The sequence below is a fragment of the Cryptomeria japonica genome, chromosome 11, assembly GCF_030272615.1.
Source record: "Cryptomeria japonica chromosome 11, Sugi_1.0, whole genome shotgun sequence".
In the NCBI taxonomy this organism is placed as follows: domain Eukaryota; kingdom Viridiplantae; phylum Streptophyta; class Pinopsida; order Cupressales; family Cupressaceae; genus Cryptomeria; species Cryptomeria japonica.
In genome coordinates this window covers 601004267-601017040 of record NC_081415.1, presented here as the reverse complement: position 1 = coordinate 601017040, position 12774 = coordinate 601004267, and the positions used below count along the sequence as shown (strand labels likewise).

Here is a 12774-nt window from a genome sequence, read left to right as displayed (position 1 = left end):
GGTCAGGAGCGAAATTGTCTTTCCTGGGCAGAATCCTTCATTTTCTTCATCTCCAAACATACCTAAAGGTTTCAACATGCTCTTTCCACCTTTCATCATGCCTTTAATATTCCAATTTGACCAAACTGAGCAAGAAATGTCTCTTATAAAGATTTTCGCCCTGGACTCTCTGGAAGGGTCAGGGGCGAAAATTAGGTTTTAAGCAAAATCCTTCATTCTTTCAAGTTGAAATTTCCTCAGGAGGCAAAAGGCAGTCATCCTTGTTTCATTCATGCCCAAAACTTGACCTTTTTCATTGCAACATGAGGGTTATTCAAAATTTCGCTCAGGACCCTCTGGAAGGGTCAGGAGCGAAATTGCCTTCCTTGTCCAAAAATCTTCATTTTGCATGCTTCCAAATCTTCAAATGTATCAAATGACATCCAATCTTTCCTCCAAGATGCCCTGCACATCACAATTTAGCCAAAGTCAGTGAAAAATAAGCTCAAATAAAATTTTCGCCCTAGACCCTATGGAAGGGTTAGGAGCGAATTCCCTCATTCCAGGCTAAATTGCTCAATTTTTAAGTTTCAAACCATTTCCCAAGGCAAGGTCAAATCATTTTCAAGGCCAGGAACCGGATTGCAAGTCTACTCAAGGCAAGAAATTGTGTTTAGAATGAAATTCGCCCTAGACCCTCTGGAAGGGTCAGGAGCGAAAATCCTCTTTCAGGCATCATCTTGCTCTCCAAAATCGATCAAATCCCTCTCTAGGCAAGAACACATAAATTCATCTTCAAACATGTCAAAACTTAGCCAAAATTGTGAAGGAAATCCAGTCTACAAAGAATTTCGCTCTGGACCCTCTGGAAGGGTCAGGAGCGAAATTGACATTTTCAGGCCCTTGATTCATTTCATTCTCCATTTAACCAAATCAACTCCCTTTCTTCACTGACCATGCTTAGCTGACTCAGACTCAGAAACAAACAGGACCTTACCAAAAAAAAACTTTCTTCAATCTAGACCTGACCTGAGACCTATTCATCCTGCCTCTGACCTAACCAATTTGACTCTCCTGAAAGGCATGTTTCATTCTGGCAATCTTGAATCCTCAGGCAGACGACTAACAACCTCCTAAACCAGACTAGACTTAGCTTGAAAGAAGCCCTAAAACGAGCTTCCAAGGTTTAGCCCTAATCTAGCCAGCCCAGGCAGACCACTCACTCACTCAAAATCCTAAAAGTAGAGAGAAAACAAGCAGAGAGAAAGGAAAACCAAAAGCAAAAGAGGGGGGCCCCATTCTAATGGGGCGATGTGTGAAATGGCCACAACACGACCATACATTTAAATTTATTATATGCCAGAGAAAAAGGGGGTTTTGTGAACACACCCATGCCATTACCACCCACTTGCTGCCATTGTAGTTATACTTCTTGGCAAAAGAAGTGTAGGCAACAAAAATTATGGGTATGGGAACAAGGTCATGGGAACAATAAAATAACCACGTGTGGACTACAAGGTCATGGGAACAATAAAATAGTGACTATTAAAAAGTAATGGCAATCAGAGCACCTAGCATCTTAAAGGATATAATCACAAGACTAACTTTATCACATATTGTCTTATCAAGAACCTGATAGGAAACAATAACTTATGAAGTTCCTTACAGAATTAGCAGCTGTGAAAGAATAGATTAACAACAAAGGTACATTTCCCATCTCAACTCAGCAACTCAATCCCTATAACATTCTTGTGATTATCTGATCTTCATGCAAATGATGAAGAAATAGATTATAAAATAAAACACCATTCAAACTAAAATGTGTAAATGTTCCCTTTTGTTTTGAATTATCCCATGTCAGTTCGTAGACTGCAGCCAGTTGATTCAGTCTGTTATGTCTGTTCATTTATTACTAACCAAAGTAAAGGAATTAGTACTGCAGCCTTGTAGCTATAAAATACACAACACAATCTTATTGGCAGCTATCAAATGGAATACAATATTTTGCATGCCAAAACATGATGCCTCAAGTGTGCTGTTTAGCTGTAAGGCAATCATTTTAATACAAATAGATGACATATTGCTTTACTTGGGTTAATGCCTGGAAAAGGATAGAAAATAAAAATAAAAGAACGGTAGATGGTACAACTAGAAATGGATATCAAAAGGAAGTACATTGCAATTGTTTTGATTTCATTGCAATTGTTTTGATTTCATTGCAAATTAGTCAACCATCCAGTAAAATGAAACCCATTAGCTACACCAAGATTGAACCATGTGCACACAAAATCCATATCATATCCACTTGTTGGCTACAACACTTAGAAATATCATCAAACAAACAATGCATTTCTAAGTATTAGCCTTCTGAAGCATAGCAGGCATAAGTAGCATCTGTCACATAATATGCATAAGCAAATTTCTAATGTTTCTTTCTTTATAAAATATAAGAATGGAAGGCAGAAGCAAAAGATAACCCACTTTACTTGTTCTCTTAAGGATGCCATATTATTTTGATCACAGGTTTATGCAACTACCATATCCTTGAAGAAATGAACCCCTAGAAAAACTATTCATTTATAAATGCAAAAGCTCAAATACAATCAAAGGAGCTACATAAACCAAAATGAGTACGTACAAGATCATCTTTGAACAAATAGCATAGTAATGTTTAATCAAAATAAAAAGGGAAAAAGGGACCAGGTAATTCAATATACCATCCCCAATTACTCCATGGCTCGACCCGAAGAAAGTGAAGAAGACTGTACACATCCTCCAAGTTATTCTGCACCAGTAAAAGACAATAGCAATACTAAAGTTAGGCAGAATCAAGCATTTCAACGTTAAGGAGTATCAATAATGCAAAAGTGTGCAAACTACAAACACTTCCCCTTAAATTGGACAAGTTGCATAAACTTCAAATAATTAATTTGCTACAATCCATCTAACAGGAATCTTCATCCTTTGGTAATGCTGGAACAAAGCAATGTCTAATGATGACAACCATAACATTCACAGAAGAAATGTTAATGTTTGAAGCAGATCTTGTTTCTCATGTATAGCCAGCTATATGGCTCAGATAAGATCCTCTAAGAACCATTAGCAGGATTCAAACAAAAAAAATAAAGTTACCTAACCTATTCATGATCTTTCGCTACTGTCCAACACTGGCAACAAAGCTAAGAGATATAGGCTATGCCAAGCTGAATAACACATAATGATAAAATAAACCCTGGGTTTTCAAAAAACTACAAGAAGCAGAATAAGAGTTGGAAGGGTTCCTCATGTTAAAAGAAAAGCATAAAGCTGCTAGATCGACCATTAAATCCCTCAAGGTGACCCACACAACCAATATACTCACATGCTACAACATGAACAACTGTCCCCTGGCAACCCACAGGCCCAAGGCCCAATCAACACCAAGGTAATCAAAGATACAATCAAACGAAATAAAAATGGTGTTGTACTACCCAGTAAGGCAATGGCTAATTACAATAGTTTCCTAAGCATATTCATGCACCTTCAAGGCCTTGTGCTAAGTGTCATATAATCACAAAACTACACCCATCTTAACAGTGTCATCCTAAGTCAAACCTTGCTAACAAACCTAAGGCCATCAAAAACAGTTCATGATAAGGTAAAGCTTCTGGAATCTTTCACGGCACAATACTTCTGTGGAAGCATAATCAATGAGCCACACCCTTATTCCGGCACAAAACTGCTGTGGAAGCATAATCAGTGAGCCACACCCTAACTCCGGCAAGACTTACCATGGAAAATTAAAGGGAGTTGTTTATACCCAAATCAGATAAAATCCTACCTAATTTAGTAGCGGGAAGCAAAGATACTAAGCCAAAAAACAAAATGTTGAATGGCTATAACATTATACATAAAAAAAATGAAGTGGGCATTTGAAAACCATAAATGAGAAAGAAAAAGAAAAAGTAACCACCAAAACAATGCAAAATCAAAGTCAAAATTGCATCACTCTCCAACTCCTGCAAACATGTAAAGTACCCAGAAGACATTCCTTTTGATCACTCAAACTTAAAGTCTCAAAGATTGATTTATCCATAATTTGATAATTGATGACAGCAAAAAGAAATGCCAGGGTCACATGCAATGAAATATTGAATGCAAAACCCTACCATTGGCCAGAAAGTGGAGACATTTGCCCTGCAGTTAATAGTATTCTAAATGGTATGGTCATTACTTATCATAAAGCATTAAGAATCATTTGCATATTCATTCTGACCATCCATAGCACCATGCATTTAACTCCAGATTGAAATTGAAGCCTTAAGGAAGACACCGAACTGTGTGTCTGCCTTATTTTTTTCATGTTAAAGCATCATTCAAACAAGTGACAAGTTTCAAATTAAAATATAACCTGAGCAGGACTATCATTTCCCCCCCTTTATTTCCTCCACAGCAATGATACAATGTACCTAACTTTTCCCCTTTTGCTATTATCAATGAGCCTTTAGTGACCTTCCACAAATTGTTTGTAAATGCAACTGTTCAACCTTCACTTCCCAGTTGTCTTGCTGATATTAAATTTCTTCTCAAATCAGGAACATGTCTCACCTCTTTCAACAACCATTGATTTCCATTTGTTAATTTTATCTGTATGTTGCCCTTTCCAACAATTTTGCATGGTTCATCATCACCCAAATAAACCTGTCCAAAATCACCTTGAACATAGTCTAGAAAATATTTTTTATGGGGTTGTTGACGTGTATTTTGTACACTGCCTAACACAGAATAAAATACCCAAGGGTACCTTATCCTCTCTTGAATAAAGCCTCTGATTGCTGAAGATGTCGCGAGAAAAGATCAATCAGGATGACTCCAAGGTTCTGTAATGTAGGGTCTCTACGTGTGGATAAGCACCAGTGGTCGTTGTGAATGCTGTTTCATCAAGGGGCCTTACGTTTCCGTTCAGGAACAGGTTTTCCTAAAACTAACAAGTCCTCAAAAAGATCAAAAGGTAGGGTTTGCAAGAGATGGATCCTAATCTAATCCTAAGAATGACTCAATGTAAGCTAGATTTGGTAAGATTCGACCAATTTCAGTATTGCCAAAGAATTACAACTCTACTGAGATTGATGCGATCTTCTAAGGTGATTATTGATTTTCAAATCATCAAAAATCATAGACACTACCATGAAGGTACATATCAATAGTTCAATGATAATTGAAGGTTTAAGTAATCCAAATATCTCCAGTTGACCACACAAGGCGTCCTTACAATCAGTAAGAAGCTAGTGGTTTGGAATGTGAATCTCACCAAAGATCAAGCTCAACACTTAGTCTTTCAAATTTAAACACTACTTCGATTGAGAATGATTCAAGAAAGTAAACAACCATGAAGATAACCACGAGAATTGCAATAAAACACCATAACTTCAATATTTTATTGATCTCAAAGTCAACATAGACAACAATTGCTTGAAATTCTTTCTTCAATGCTCAATCTTACTACAAAATAACTTTCTTCTCTCCAAAAGCTCTAATTCTACTATGCTATTCTCTATCTATCTCTCTATATCTAATTACAAAATGAAAATGAATGAGGGTATATATAGCATCCTCAATTACAATGAACGGCCCAGATCAAAAAGAAGATCAACGGCTGAGATTTTGACACCTAAACCCTAATTAGGGTTTTATTACAAAAAGTTCCCCTTTTATTGAACAATATTAAATGCATAGCCAAATATTTAATTGGCACAAAAATCTAGGAAACATAGACCAATGATAATTAAGGTGTCACATCATCTATAACAACCTCTCTTCTAGAACCTTGTTCCCTTTCCAATGCTCCTTCTTAGCATATGCAGTGAATCTGGACACAATTCCTTCAATCTCAGCAATAGGAATCTCTAGAAGATTCCTCATTCGTTCCTCCAAGTGGATGACCTGATCGAAAGCCTTGAGAAGAGCTATGTCCCATCCAGGCTCGAGTTCCTTGACCTTCTCAATCAGGGGCATAGTGGTGAACATTTGATCTCTTTGCTCATCTGTGATAACATTCTCATCTTTGCAAAAGATGACCTTGACCTTCTCCTCCAACTCTTGAAGATTGACATCTGTCTCATCTTCAATCCTCCTACCAAGAATAGAACACAACACCTCAAACACCTTGTCCTGAATCGGATGAATGACCTCCTCAACTTGATTGCATTTGGTACTAATGTCTTCGAAAAGAACTTCCTTCATCTGAAGTAGAGTTGACCACTGGAGCAAATTATGAGCTCCTCCATCCATTATCCTTTCTTGTGCTAAGATCTTCCTTGGTGTTTGCCTGATTACTTGCAAAACAGGAATGATAACATCTCTAGTGTGGGCGAAGGCGGCTAAAGTTATCATTAGGTTGTGAATGATCTCAAGGACCTGGATAGCTCGATGGGTGGTCTGCATCATTCTTGTTGCGAACTCAATGGCAACGGTATGGGATTTGTCGATCCAAGAGCTCATAAGCTGAACCAAGCTCTTAACTCAATCTGCCTCACCAACTGATTCAAGGGGAAGTGCTTGCACAGGAGATACTGCTGGATCCTGACGTCCCAAAGGCTGATTAAGATGGCTAAAGTAGCCTCTCCAAGCACTGACCTCTCGCTCAAGCTCCTGTGCATCTTGAGATATCCGATTGTGAATCCCACCTTGCAATGCCCTGGTGATGTTCATCGTGAAGGTATCATTAACTAACTTGTAGTTACTTCCAGGTGGGTGATGCAAATGAACATAAGATTCACAAACTCTGACTTCCCCGGGTCCTCTTCCGATCACTCCTCTGTGAGATAGTCCTGCATATTCAAAACTCCTGATCAAGGCATATATGATGTACGAGCTCATGTGGAATGACTTGGTAGCCTTCAGTCTTCTCAACTGCACGTCCAAGCAATGGCTAATAATTATAGCCCAATGAATTGTTCCTTTCCCTTGAACTATCACTTGGATGAAGTAGAACATCCACTTCTCAAAATAGAAGGCTTGAGGAGCCCCTGTAACTCGATTGAATAAAGTTATCAAATCTCTGTACTCCTCTTGGAAGTCGATCCTATGTGGTGTGTTTGGAATCTTGCTCAGGCGAGGACGACTTTTGAGTAACCAATTCTTATTGATGATGCTTAAGCAAGTGTCTAGATCATCTTCGTACATGGATCTAGCTCCTTCCAAGCTTTTGTAAATCATATCTTTATGTTCTGGCAGATGGAGAGCTTCACTGATAGCCTCCTCTGAAAGGTAAGCCAAAGTGTTTCCTTCCTTGGACACGATTGATCTTGATTGCGGGTCATAATGGCGAGCACACTCGATCATCAGCTCATGACACTGGACTGCTGGAGGGAAGCCGGCCGCCTTGATAATGCTACTTTCAATTATTCTCCTTGCAACAAGTGATGGCTTTCCAATGTAGGGGACCTCTCGGAACTTCTTCACACTGAAGTTTCCCAAGTTGGTATCTCCAACGTTGCTCCATTTTGACACGATCTTGGTCTCCAATTCTTCATTCCTTTGATCTTCCTTCATGAGAGCTGGATGACTAGTGGGTGCTCCTGTCTTCGGGGTCGCCATCTTGATACCTACACAACATTTCATAATGAGCAATATATCTTGCAACGTAGAAATATAAACTGGATTTAAGTTTTAAATTTAGGAAACTTCATGATAAGTCTTTGAATTATCATTTCCTAAATATGACTATGCAATTGGAAATTCAAAATTCCAACATTTGAACAAGGGAGATCTCGCCATACCTCTTCTTGAGAACTAACTCTAAAAAACGAATGACGCAAAAATTAAGAAATTCGCTAGGAAAAATGAAGATCGAAGTCCTCTAGCAAATGCGCCTCCTTCATCAACTTCACCACCCTTTGGGTCTTCAACGCCTTGAGGAAAACTCGCTCCACCTCTAACCTCCAACAAAGTTTGCACTCCTTTTTAGACCAGATTTCGCACTCTTCCTTGGACCAGATTTCGCACCTCTATTGCTTCTCCAAATCGCATTTGAATAAATGATTGAATGATGGATTAAAATGCTTCAAAATACCTCCCTTATATAGGTGCTCACTATTGCAATTGCCCATAGGCCGACTTGGAAAATAGGCAAAAATAAATAAAAATTCAATAAGAGAAGAGGCCGACTTTCAAAAAAAATATTAAAATAACATCCCCAAGCGCTCCATTTTTTAATTTAATTTAATAATAATTAATTTTCAATGCCTTTACAACTAAAATTTCGATTTTTTAAAGGCTTAAATTAATTATTAAATGCCCATGCGCACTTATTAAATGCCAATTTAATTAAAATATTTTAAGCTTTTAGCGAATTTGGCATTTTAATGTAATTTGAAGGATATTGGCGCCTAAGCACGGGAAAAATAAGGGAGATCAAACAATATCGCTCTGGTCCCTTGGAGAGGGACAGGAGCGCCCATGCATTTTGGCCTTGTATTTCTTGCTTTTTACGTTCAAAGTATTATCTTGGACATCCAAAATGGCATTTTCGTTTGGAATCTTGAGTTTGATTTATTCCATCTTTGGAAGGAGTGCACCTTAAAACATTTTCGCCCTAGTCCCTTGGTGAGGGACAGGAGCGATCCTACCTTTTGTCCTTGGTCCTTGTCTTTTCCAATCGCCAATTCATGTTGCAGGGCAATCAATGATCTTCTTTGTTCGTTCTATGCATGTTCATCTTGCTTTCTTAAGACAAAATGAGTTCCTCTTAAGATTTTTGCCCTGGTCCTCCAGTGAAGGACAGGAGCGAATTTTGTATTTGTGCCCAAGATTGTCGATTCTTGGAGTCAATTCCTTGTTCATCGTCCTTCGAAAGACATTTTTGACTTTGCATATCCTTGCCTTGACGTGGTTTTGGAAGGGAATGATTGTTTTTATGAAAATCGCCTTGGTCCTTGAGTGAAGGACAAGAGCGCCTTTTAGTTCTTGGTACGAACCCTTGATCGTGTCATCTTTAAATCACTTTCTGAAAGTAGAATATCACTCCGCCTTCCATCTTGAGTCTTTGAAACGAAAGTGGCATTCTAAAATTAGGCATACTTGAAGATTTCGCTCTGGTCCCTTGGTGAGGGACAAGAGCGCCTTAGCCATTTTCATCAAGTCTTGTGGTCTTTGCAACTTCGTCCTTCCTTGTAGCGCTTTAAATATCATCACCATCATGTGCCTTGGCCTGGATTCAACCAAATTTGGAAGGGAAGACATGATAATGCATTTTTCGCCCTGGTCCCTGGGAGAGGGACAAGAGCGCCTTGGACATTATAGGCTCCACTTGTGTTTTGCAATCTTTCAAAATTATCTTCAATGGAGTGATTATGCCTTCCTTCACTCATCTCAAACGTAAAACTTGCTTTTCCTTTGCCAAAAACTTGTCTTGAGGGAAAATCGCTCTGGTCCCTTGGAGAGGAACAGGAGCTTCCTTTAAAAATTGCCCTGGTCCCTGGGTGAGGGACAAGAGCGCCTATTGCAACTTGGGTCGATTTTCTCCCTTGTAGGCCACTTAAGTTATATTCAACGAGCAAAACATACTTTCCTTGTCCTCCTCAAATCGCGAAATCACTTAAATCTTGCAAGGATAATGCAAATTTAGATTTCAAACTCCGGTCCTTCAGTGAGGGACAGGAGGGCCTCTATCTTTCTAGGCCAAAAGCTCAACCTTTCGTTGCTAACGACTAAGTCTAGATACTCCATTATACTCATTTCATCCTTCATTGCATCCTTGATGCTTCAGTTCGATCAACCAAGACCAAAAATGATCTAAATAAGCCATTTCGCCTTGGTCCTTCAGTGAAGGACAGGGGCGATTTTGCCTTAAACCTTAAAAACTTGTCATTTTTGAGTCTTCAAAATCTTCAAAATCTTCAATTCACGTTCGATCATATCCCCTGGCGACCCTGCACAAAAACATTGAAACAAGTCAATAACCAAGATGCACAAAACATCATTTTCGCCTTGGTCCCTGGGAGAGGGACAGGAGCGATTTTACCTCTATAAGCCAAAATATCCAAAATTTAGGTTTTCAGTCACTTCACAAGGCATAATTAGGTCATTTCTAAGGCTAGGAATCAGTTATCAAGCCATCAAAAATTTGGCCAAAAAAATTACCCTGACAAAAAAATGCACAATTCCATCATTAAAATGCTAACACTTAGACCAAATTTGAATTTGCCCTCAAAATCTTGACTGGACCTAACCTGAGACATACTTGACCTTCCTGACAGGCTCATCTTATTTCAAAATTTGCAACCCTCGGGAGAATGCTCAATAACCTTCAAAATTTGACTGTACTCGGCCTGAAAATATCCAATAGAAACTTTAAAGGCTTAACCCTAGTCCAGACAATTCATTCACTCACTCAAAACCCTAAAAGCAGAGAGAAGAACAGGCAAAACAGAAGCAAAAAAGGGGGTCCCCATTTTAATGGGGCGATGTGTGAAATGGTCACAACAGGGGTGTGGCATGAAATGAAGCCCCTGAATCTAACACCCTAGAATCAGTAATATTATTTAAAGAAAGAATTAAAACATCTTGTAACACATAACATGCTAGATTTGCTTCCTTATTATTTTCTTGTTGTCCATCCCCTTGAGCAACAATCTTTCTTCAGATGTCCTTTCTTTGCACAATGCCAGCACTCCAACCTTGCGCTAGATTTGGATTTGCCCTTCTTAGATTTCCCACGGTTTCTTGGGCTCTTTCCTCTTTCCCTCTGTTTGCCCTTGTTCTCAACAATCAAAGCATTACCTGATGTCTCACCGATGTTTTTCTATCGCATTCCTCACTAAGGATAACACCAACAACATCATCAAACTTTAAAGTGTTTGAGCCAAAGACAAAAATTACCTATAGCCATTACCAAGCTATTCCAGCTTTTTGGCAATGAGCACGATATCAAGAGAGCCCTAGCCTCATCATCAAAGATTACTTTTATATAACTTAGCTGACTAGTGACTGTGTTAAACTCACTCAAATGATCAGCAACAAACCCACCTTCTAGAATCTTCATATTAAAAAAAATCATAAGAAATAACTTATTGGAGGCCAAGGGTTTCTCATCATTGTTGTTTCTTTTGTTATACTTAAAGCCACCGACAATGCCAGGCACAACCATATTGTTCCTAGTGCCTTCCTATCAAGAACCTCCCATTGTGGATCTGTCATAATTGTTAAATTCTTTGCTTGTCCACCCAACGATAAGTAAAGATCCTTCTGATATAGATAATCTTCCATTTGCATCTTCCATAACTGATAGTTTTGGCCGTTAAACTTATCAACCTTAAGCTTGCCTTTTTGAGCCATTGCTCCCACTCAAATCTTGCCAAATGACTCAAATACACAGCTCCAATACAAGTTGTTAGGGTTTTAAGGTAGATGAGCAATAAACAATATTAAATATGATGCAAAATAACAGAGGCAAGAATAACAAATCCAGCGACGAGCAAATTACAATATAATAATATATGATATCCAACCGTAATACAATGCCCTCATAAAATAGGGTTGACTTCTAGGGCAAACAAAAAAGCACACAAAATATTCACTGTTAGATCTATGACCTAATGATAAATAGTCAAGATTCACAATGATAAATTATAGTGCTGCCCTTGAAAATCCCCGCCAGGGCACACTACCCCTTGGACCCTGTTCATGCAAGTTTGGTGACACTCGCCACTCGCCAACACAGAATAAAATACCAAGTATTTGATCCTCTCTTGAACAAGAAAACCTCAAATGCTAAACAATGTGATCAATTAAGGCAACCCCAAGGTTCACAATGCGACTTTACAATGAATAGACTCAGTGAATGATGTGATTTTACTATTAACAAAAAGGGACTTATGCTTTAATGGAACTAGAACTTGAATACTAAACCGACTTGGCCAATAAAAGACAAAAGGAGATAAAGGTTAGGAAACCTAAGCCAAACCTAAGGACACTGATGATAATGGATGATGCTTCGATAGATAGATTCCATAAATCAAGCTTTGCTTCGCCATGAGAAACAACTACACAAAATTAATGCAACACACAAAGATCCACCATATCTTCACTAAAAATCATGTATTTATTCCATCATAGTCTTGGTAATCATCTTTGATCTCCTCCTAGTACTACTACTATTACTTCTAACCATCAACTATTAACCTTTACAAATGAGAAGAGAAAGCCTTATATAGACCCCCCAATTACAAATGAAGGGCCTGTTGTGACCTAATCACACATCACCCCATTCCAAATGGGGAACCCCTACTTTTTAGGTCCTCTTGGTCTTCTGGCTTTTGGTTTGTTGGGTCTTTTCGCGGCAGTCTCGTTAATCCTCTCAGTTTGCAAGTGTTTGGGGGTCAATTTGATCAAGTCTGCAAGTTGTTTAAGTAAATTTGGCCCAAGTCTGGAACCTATTTTGTCCATTTTAGGGTTTTGCCCTTCAAACTTGGATCTGAGGGCTTTCCTTTAGGGTTTTGGAAAAACTGAACATTGCAGTGGAAACAAGACCCTTCAAGGAACCTACACGTGAAATTTGTGTGAATTCTAAGCAACTTTCTATTTTTAGAAAGTTCCTATTTTTTAGGGATTACACTGCCTCTCGGATTGGTCTAATTTTGCCAAAAATCAATCTTACTATTTTTAGCAATTTCTATTTTTACTAAGTGTCGTCTCATCCTCTTTTGCCCTAATCTTAACATTTTTTAAGTACTTACTATTTATAGTAAGTCTATTCCTGGCAGGTTCATCAACAAGCAGGGCTCCTGGCACTAAAGACTGAGCATTCATGAACAT

The 12774-nt window shown here is 38.5% G+C and overlaps 1 protein-coding gene across 3 annotated transcripts in view; it reads right to left on the bottom strand.

Annotated features, from left to right (window-relative positions):
• Positions 1–12774, bottom strand: part of LOC131038275 (DNA repair protein RAD5A) — an 88897-nt gene that overhangs the window by 49963 nt on the left and 26160 nt on the right. For all 3 annotated transcript variants that reach the window (XM_057970616.2, XM_057970617.2, XM_057970618.2), the window contains one exon: positions 2697–2764. In XM_057970616.2, the coding sequence (XP_057826599.2) occupies positions 2697–2764 (68 nt within the window). The remainder of the gene's footprint in view (positions 1–2696; positions 2765–12774) is intronic.